This window comes from Anarhichas minor, unplaced genomic scaffold, assembly GCF_050575085.1.
Source record: "Anarhichas minor isolate MPS153535 unplaced genomic scaffold, ASM5057508v1 ptg000024l, whole genome shotgun sequence".
Taxonomy (NCBI): Eukaryota; Metazoa; Chordata; class Actinopteri; order Perciformes; family Anarhichadidae; genus Anarhichas; species Anarhichas minor.
The window spans coordinates 12,948,747-12,958,329 of record NW_027466470.1 but is presented as its reverse complement, the minus strand read 5'-3'; the positions used below and the strand labels follow the sequence as shown (position 1 = coordinate 12,958,329).

The 9,583-nt window shown below is 40.5% G+C and overlaps 1 protein-coding gene across 1 annotated transcript in view; it reads left to right on the top strand.

Annotated features, from left to right (window-relative positions):
- The first annotated feature begins 2,303 nt into the window (after positions 1-2,303).
- Positions 2,304-9,583, top strand: part of LOC142956489 (calsyntenin-2-like) — a 123,350-nt gene continuing 116,070 nt past the window's right edge. The window contains exon 1 of the mRNA XM_076098104.1: positions 2,304-2,376. Coding sequence (XP_075954219.1) covers positions 2,304-2,376 — 73 coding nt within the window. The remainder of the gene's footprint in view (positions 2,377-9,583) is intronic.

The window sequence follows — 9,583 nt, the reverse complement described above, 5'->3', positions numbered from 1 at the left end:
TTGGGAGGTAATAGTACTGTAGCATGTAACTTGGATGTTCATTTTGAGTAGAAAAAGTGAGACTGGTGTGACATCTACGTCTAGATAGTGTGACCTGATGGCTTCAATTATGTACATTTTCATGTTCACATATACTGCTTCAACTATTTCAGGGTTAACATTTGTAATTTCTTTGCTTTTTATTGTAGATTTTTTGGCAAAATTAAAGTTCTTAGGAGTGAGGATTAATCATCTATTTGTTATTAACAATAACAATTTAGCAGATATAACCTGTTGAGTAACTTATTAGGCGAAAAACGTTTTGGACTTGCCAGTGAAAAGTGGAAAGCCAAAAAGGCAGACAGCCTACCCATTTGTGTGAAATGTTGAGAGTAAGATGTGTACTTGTCAAAAACAGAACAAGCAGTGATGCCACAGTGAATATCTCCGTATGTCACCTGTCCTGAATGATTGCTGAGCTGATGGCTTTGGTAGAAGGACAATATTTTCTTCCGTCACTGCTCTGCTGTAATTTAGCTGGCACTACCCATGGAAACAGCCAATTGGGAGTATGTGTGTGTGTGTGTGACTGTGTGCACAGGTGAATGTGGTCCTGCATGTGTTTGTCTGCATGTGTGTGTGTGTGTGTGTGTGTGTGTATTTGTCTGTTCTGTCTTTGTTATCCTCTTAACTCACTTGAGGTCTGCCCTCTCTCTCTCTCTCTTTCTCTCTCTCTCTCTCTCTCTCTCTCTCTCTCTCTCTCTCTCTCTCTCTCTCTCTCTCTCTCTCTAATCCCCAGATCACACACCCTCACACAACACACAAAGAAGCATGGGAAAATAATTGAAGAACATACGGCCGTTTCAGAAAACCAGTGAATCTGCCACAGGGGGAAAACTGAAAGTCTCAAATCTGCGGTGGGCTCTTGTTAGGAGGATACAGCTGGAAAACATCACAGCAGCAGCTGCTTCAATTGAATATGTATCGCTGTAAGAAAATAAAAATGAAAATACACAGTTCATCTTCTTAATTAAAGTGTTTTGTTTTACATGTTCCAAATGTAGCCTAACTCAAACTGGACATTAATGGAGGATGTGCGTCAAGGATGCAAATTGGTTGCTGAGTCTAAAATCTAAATATAAAAATTGTCAGCAAGTGGACATCAGCAGACATCAGTGTGGCTCTTTCACAATACACATAAGTCATTTGACATTTTTTTAATGGAAAGAATATGAATTGGTCGACATTATCCAGGAGCTTTTATAGGAGCTGCTTTGACCCTGAAGTTAAAGTCAAATTAAACACAATCTGAGCTTTCCATAAATTCTAGAATCAAATTTAATCTTACATCTTTTATTATTATGATAATGAGGAAATTTCAAACAAATGTTAGTTTGAAAATAATGAAGAGATAGTCTGATTAGTTATCCATACTCATACACAACCTCTTCAGACAGTAGTGGACATTGCTTTAATTTTAAGGGATTGCAAGCCGAAAGGTTGGAAAACACATGTGTTGAAAAGCGTGAATCACAGGAGAATTAATGTTTCCTGCATGTGTGATCCTCTAGCTTCCATAAGAAAATCACCCTTTGCTTTATTTTCTGGGATTGTGGTAAGCGCCTGGTGTCCTTGCCATAGCTTAGGGTTTATTGAATCGATTGAATAACAGTAGCTGTATTCTTGTAGAGGAATGCAATCACTGACTGCAAATTCTCGGTTACAGCAGCCCTCTCCTTGAGTGTCCAAGCCAATCACCTTCCTCTCTTAACACCAAACTACCAACACATTCACACTCACACTCATCTCGGACAGATCCTCTCCTCATATTCCCTCCTCTCTATTACTAGCCCCTTCTGTCTCATTAACAGCTATGTCAAGCTCGCCAAACAAAGGCAGATTTTGCCCAGAAAGGACGCTTTTATTCTTCAAAATAAATGTGCACAATTTGTCATACTTGGGGGAAACCTTTTTTTAGAGCACCCATAATCATTAGAGTGTGAAAATACATTTTAGAAAATTAAAATTGTCACTGTTTATAAATATGTCCTTGTTTTGATACCTGTATTTGACATTATTCAAGATTAACAGTCGATTGTGTTTTATTTTGAATACTAAAAAACCGGAAACTTTGTTCCATTGACGCTGTTTAAACGTCAGTATGTCTCTCTCTCTTTGCCCACAGTGCCCATGACTGTCTCTCTACCTTTCCACTATCCCTCCCGCGACCGACCAGTTGAAAACATCCTTGAGCGCTTGGGAGGTGATCCAGGATTTCGGAAGAGGAGAGGACGGAGAGACATCACCCACACTGCTCGACAAACATGCAGATACTCGGGGTCCCTTTTTTGCTGTTTTGGCTCATTTTGGGCCACTCCTGCGCTCTCGGCGGAAAAGGTAAGATTAACAAAAATAATAATAATTTTGGCTTCGAAATGTCTGATCGCTGTTTCGCTTTTGAGTTGCACAAGTAACGTCAGGCAAGGAAAGCGGCAAGCGTCCGTCCTGCAACTTCGTCACCATTTACGTATGGCGATTTTGTCTTTCTCTATAAGTTCTGCTGAATATTCAGTCACTTAATGCATTTTTTTTTCTTTCCAACTATTGACTACTTACTCAAAGTTCGGCAGGCAGGGCAATGAACGGGACAGGTGTTCAGTTTGGTGGGAAGTTGCAGCCTATATTGCAACGCAACTGTAAAAGGTGGAGTGTGTGTGTGTGTGTGGGGGGGGGGGGGGGATTTTAATTATCGATTAATCATTTGCCCAGTAGGCAATAGTGCAATAGCGAAAATCGCCCATTGTAATTTCTTATAACCCAATATAACGGCGTGTTTTATACTAAATATATTCAATTTATACATTAACGTTACATAAGACAACGACACGCAGCAAATACTTACAAATCAGAAACCTATAGGGAATGGTATGTATGTTAGATAAATAAATAAAAAACTCATTAACAAATTCGGACTAATCGATTAAGCTCTGCTGGTAAACATAATTCTGAACATACTATAATAATTCCTATATTAGCACATTTATGTAACCCTTTAAGGTTGCTGCGAAACTCTTCTTCTCCTAACATTGTGTCTTGGAGGCAACCTTACATGCCCGGTTGCTTTTAAAAATTATTAACACCATAAACACGACATTTATTGAGTATATCAGCAGTTATGTTGCTTGTCATGATTGGCTGGTTAGTCAGTGATCTGAAGATGATTTCTAACTATGATAATCGATTAGTACTCAGGGAGGGCATGCACGGTCAGGGCGGTGCAATCAGTTGCATTCTTACCCTGTGATATTCTCACATGTGCCTCTCTCTCTCTCTCTCTCTCTCTCTCTCTCTCTCTCTCTCTCTCTCTGTCTCTCTCTCTCTCTCTCTCTCTCTCTCACAATCACACACATGCCGTTGTCTATGAAGGGCAGCGGAGGTTACAGTGGTATTAATTGGGTCTCTGGGGTGAGAACGCTGGGATGACTGGCTGTCTGTGCTCAACCAAACATTATCATTATTTTCCTTGTTTATAAAAAGACCTCTATATGGCCGCGAGTCAGAGGGAAGGCCCGTTTGCTGTAGAGACACTCATTTAATAAAAGGTGAATGTGGATCTATATATCTGAAGAGATATATCAGTACACACACACACACACACACACACACACACACACACACACACACACACACACACACAGTTCAGTACATAATCTGGTCTGGAGGCCAAATATCATGTTGCCAAACATTTTATATAATGCCTTTAATGAAATCATTGTAATGTCGTAGATTTGACAAGCCTTTGTTTTCTTAAATTAAGCCATTTCCTCTTAACATTTGATAATGAATATATTAAGGCAGCTGCTGTATAAGAGAGAGACACAGAGAGTGGATTTTTTCATTTGCAGAGATTTTGCATTTACGAGCTCAGCAGAATACACAGTACTGTATATACATGAGACAAAGGCTTGTTGCTGAAAAGCTTTACATAAGAAGTCAGGAAATAGACCAGAGCATGAATACCGAATGACACAGACTGAGAGGATTTGAGGGGTGCTGAAAGAGAAAGAAAGGGAGAAAAAGAAAATCGAAAACAAGATCAGATTTATGGGTGTCTTTTCAACAGAGCCGTCGAGCTGCATTATCCTCGCCGGAACATAAATCGTGAAAGCGATATGGAACGTGGAAGCATAACTCAGGTTTTCCTCTTCTATGCAATGACTGGTGAAACAATGCCTGAAACAATGTGGAAACTGCTCTGCTCGTCCTGCCGCCCTTTTCCTCTTTACTGTCATTCACTCCCTTTTCTATTTTCTTCCTTTCCTCAGCTGTATTTTTCTCCCTGTTTCTCTCTCTCTCTCTCTCTCTCCCTTTGACTCTCTCACTGTTTGTTTGTCTGTGTTTCGTCATTCTCCTTCTCACTACTTTTTCCAAGCTCGAGCAGCCTTCCGTCTGATATCCAGAGCTGCTGCTCTTATTCCACCGCCCTTGGATTCAATTCCAAAGTTTTATGGGCTTAAGTGAGTTGTGTGAGGCGGTTTCTTTTTTGTCTTACTTTAATTTTCTCATCTGGAGAGAGTCACATCCTCACTCTATCCCGGGTACCTCTGCTACTGACGCCCTCCTCAAACCCATTTGTATTCTCTCCCTTTCCTAGCCTGTCCAGATATCCTCTTTCTTTTACTCCCGTTGTACCTTTTCTCAACCTTCTCTCTCCTTTACTATCCTCAATTTTTGTTCTCTAATGCCTCACAAAGGAGAAATGCTATACGTAAAAATAGGTGTGTGCATGAGTTGTGGTATTTAGGCAAGTGTGTTGAAACAGACTGAGTACCCTTGTGCTTTGTACTGGCATTTATAAGTGTGTGTTTGGAGGAATGTCAGGTCTGTGTGCTGCTGAAAGTATATGCAAATGAGGGCGTATATGCAAATGAGTGTCCTAATTTGGATGTTAATTACTCAGCACGGCTAATTATAATATGTCTGATGAGGCGTAAGGTGGAGGAGAGGAGCGAAATGGAAGGGCTGTCACAGGATGATGTATGTGTGGCGATGAGAGAATGAGTGTTTGTTGTGTTTATGGGAGAGAGAGAGAGAGAGAGAGAGAGAGAGAGATAGAGAGAGAGAGAGAGAGAGAGAGAGAGAGAGAGGTTTTTGTGTGTGGGGTTGCCAGTATCACACCAGCTGGTCCAATGGCCCCGGTGGGGCTTTCTGGTCAGCACTGCTCCATATGTGGTGGATAAACATTGCATGCAGTGCTGACTTCTGAAAGACGCCCTCTCACACACACACACACACACACACACACACACACACACACACACACACTGCCCTGTTCTCTCACTGATGCGTCGACACACACATGCACGCCCTCGGACACTCCTGTACTTTTAAAACTATCTGAGTGAACACTTTTATTCAAATTTAAAGACGGACATATTTTCCCCTTCGCCAGGTGGCAGCTTGTCATTAAATGACTGAAGTGGTGCTTTAGAGGAGAGAGAGGAAAAAAAAGGAGAGTCATGCTGTGCATGTGGAGTTAGAAACAGAGAGAATGGGACAGAAAGAATAAGATAGATATAGGGCTGAGCCATATGGTCCATATGGTTAACTGTTCAGAAGACAAAGCCACATGAGATGGCTCAAGCACGTGTATTTAAACAGATATCACATTATATGACTACTACATTTCTGGTTTCGTGACTCGGACATTGATTCGCTCAGCCCCTCCTTGCCCACAATTTACCATCAGAAAGAGGGTCTAATCATGTGCTGGATGAATAACATGTCCACAGTTCAGAAAGAAAATGTTAGAAATTGAATGAATACGTATTTGATGTAACCCAACAATATTGGACCAAGCTGGACTGGTCTGTTGTAGTCTGGGAATCCAGTCGCTGCCAGTTCTTGACGTAAAGATGGTTTCATGTTTTTTATGTGCGACTGATTTCGGCGACCGAGGACATCGCTTGTGTGTGCGCAATCTCTCTTTTTCTCAAACTAAATCAAATCAGGCCAAATGATTCTTTTGTTTTAGCGTTGTTTGCTCTCACTGACATTTTGCAAAAACATTGAAAAATAGCCTTAGTGTTGCCAGCAAGAGCCGATCCAAGGGCAAATAAGGAGGAGGCTGAGTACCCTTGAACTTCCATGTAGTTAGTGGAATCCTTTTTCTTGTGAGGTATTTTTTTTTCGTCTTCAGATAAGCATTCAAATTTTTTACAACAGCTTGTCCTCAGTCGTACTTTGGCTGAATAGAGCAATGTTCAGCAGCAACTTGGAGTGAGCGCTGTGCTTCTGCTGCGTCTGTGAGCTGGTGTCATTGAAATGTTATCTATGGTCTCTATGTGCACAGGCCTAGCGATCCTTTTATTAAACAATAAGCCTGAAGTTATGAAGACATGCACCACTGCACTCTGTTTTGATTATAATTCCTATACAAACTTATTAGCTTGCTGTGTATTTGTACACCTAATGAAATGTGTTAACGCTGTAGCGTGTGTTCAATCCCGGCCAACTATATGAAACACTCACAGATACACACACACACACACTCACGCTCACACATCGATTGACTCATCTCCGTCTCCCTTTCAAGTTGTCCTGTGTGTGGGTCTCATGTATGCAGTCCAAAGCCTCACATATGCTTTGAAATGGTTTTACATTTTGTTATTGCTTCTGATTCCCTCAACTAGCAATCATGAAAGAGCCATGTATTTTTCCATCACGAGGTACGATTCCGGAGATGTTTAACATCCACAGGTTTGCGTGAATATTGGAGAGGTAAGCTACAAAGTGAAACTACATAGTGTAACATCACAGGTCCTGCAGCAAAGTCATGCCAAAAGGAAATTCTTTTAGGTTTTCTAATACTTTGCCTACAAGGCAACTGAAAAACAAATCGCAACAAACGAATATCTTGAGAGGAGAATGAACACACCTGTGTGTGTGTGTGTGTGTGTGTGTGTGTGTGTTTGAAAAACAGACAAGAAAGCGAGTGTGTGAGGTTTTGCTCACACCTTCAGTCACGTCCGCATACATACACACAGACTTCTGCACCTGGCGTACCTAAAGCTGCAATTTATGCTCAGGAAGAAAGGAATCACAGCAGGGAGGGGAAATGAAAGTATGTCCTCAAGAAGCAAGAAGGTTTAAATTTTCACGAGTCGTCAGTCAAGAAGTGTTATCTCTGTTTTTCTGTCTCTCTTCCTGTTTTCTTTTCCCTCTAGGACTCGCTCTCTACCAGCCCACCTTTCTCTGTCTGTGTCACTGACTCTACCTCTTTATTCTTCGCAGCACATTAGATGTGAGGGTTTGGATTTCTGTGTCAGTGCAAATATCTCAGATCTACTCTCACATTTTCATCTTCGCCTTCTTTGTTTTGGTAAATTCTCGAGTCTTGAGCCTCGCCTCGCTACGGAGCGCATGTCCTCACCTCTGCCGTTGCTCTTCATGTCTCCTTTTGTTTTGTCCCTCGTCGCTTTTGATAAATCATTTAGAGGATGTAGTTATGGAGTGTAACTGTGTTTTGAGGTGACATTGCTATGTCCCCCATCTGTTTGTGTGTGTGTGTGTGTGTGTGTGTGTGTGTGTGTGTATCACATTTGTATATCGTGTCTCTTTGTGTGTATAATTGATTGTTTTTGCAAAATCCATTCTAGCAACTTATCATTACCTGCAGACACCTGCCGATTAGACGCTTCATGCCTCTTGGGTGTAGATTACATTTATAATGAGGTGTTATGTTGCATGAAAAGTAAAAAGAAAAAGTGTTACAGGCAAATTAAAAGCAGGTTAGTGTGAACCTTATAATTTGAACCGTATATATATATCTTCTTGTCAAAACAACCTAGACAGAAATTGTACTGATTTATTTCATAATCTAATTTTCTCCTGAAAAAACGGCCTCTTTCTTTGAAATAGCAAAATAATTTATTTTTATTTATTTAAATCTTGTCAGGCGCAAAAACATGTGCTTGACATACTTAATGAATCCACACTGAAGTGCGAAAAGTTGTTAAGTTATGAAATAAATAATCACACACTGTAATGAGAAATAGTATTTCTTTTCAAATGTTCTTGTGTGGAGCTGTTTGTTGTTTAATTAAAACTTCCCAGGGGGAATAAGAGAAACTGGTTTATTTTTCTGTTCTTTCTCAAATTCTGGGTCCTTTGGAAAAAAGTGTATTTACCGCCAAAATACGCTTTCTTCTTCTTCCTTCTTTTTTTGTGGTCACCTAGTCCACGCTCTTCAGCTTTCATTGTGTGCAGCGCAGGAAGGGAAGCTATGAAAATCAATGTATTAAATATAAAAGGAGCCGGGGACATAAAATGGTGGCTTTCTAGAGCTTTTCTTTTGGCTGTTGCAGAAGTTAGAATACACATTTAACACAGTTTGAACACCGTAATTGTCATGTCCTTAATAAACAAGTGTCACCATATATTAAGTACTTATATTATGCTTATTACTCTACTTAGTACTAAGCAGATCAAAACCTGCTTTAGTTTAGCAAATATTGACTTTCTGTGTCACAAGTTCCTGTAACAGGAAGTGCTCTCCAAGGACTTAATGACCCTTATTTTGTGTTAACCACAGGTGATTTATAATGTCAAAGTATTATTTTGTGTGTCCACATGAAAGATGAACTGTGGGCAAAGGGCTTATGAGGCCATTTACACTGTATTACCCTGAAACCAGGAGTGTGATTGCAAGTCACCAACTGCATTTTCCCCCTGATTCAAAAATATGGATGTGTCAGAACAGAGCCTCAATTTCCGATTTGTAATGTACTCACCAGCTTTGCCTTTGTTCTTTCCATTAGCAGTTTGATGTATAGTTTGTTGTGTTCCCTCGGAGTCATTTGATCCTCTTCTGTGCGCTCTTGTACTCATCTGACCTTTCAACCTGACTGCTGAGCACTCAGCACATACACAACCTTGCTGCTTTCAAACCTCCTTTATCTCTCTCTTTCTCTCTCTGTCTCTCTGTCTCTCTGTCTCTGTCTCTCTCTCTCTATCTGTCTCTGTCTCTGTCTCTGTCTCTCTGTCTCTCTCTCTCTCTATCTGTCTCTGTCTCGCTGTCTCCCTCTCTCTTTCTTTTACCACCCACAACTATTGTGTTCAGCATAGCAACATTTCCCATCAAGTCCATGTCACAACAGATGAGTTTAAAATGTTACTTACTCTGGTGTAATGAAATGTTGTGTTTATTTTATCCACGGTCCACGGATTTCGCTATTACAACTCTTGTTCCCTGTCAGCAAGAAATCCTATTAATCTTTCTGCAATTTCAGCATTGTTTTTGCACACTCTCATAATGGTGCTTACTCAGGTTTTTCAAGCTCATTATTGTTAATCGATTGATATTCGTCATCGCACGCGGAAAATGAAACATCCTTTTTATCAGTTGGTGCTCGTCTGGACCTTGGTCCTTACACTGACAGTCATGTCTTATAATGTTGCTTCACGTGGCTCAAAGGTGATTCTTTCTCTCTTTCTGAGGACTTGTTAGTGCCTACAGTATATGTCTGTCATAGACTCTCCTAATGCCTCGCTATGAATTCTTTTTTTCTGAATTTCTTTTTTGTTTGTACATTTGTACTTCTGT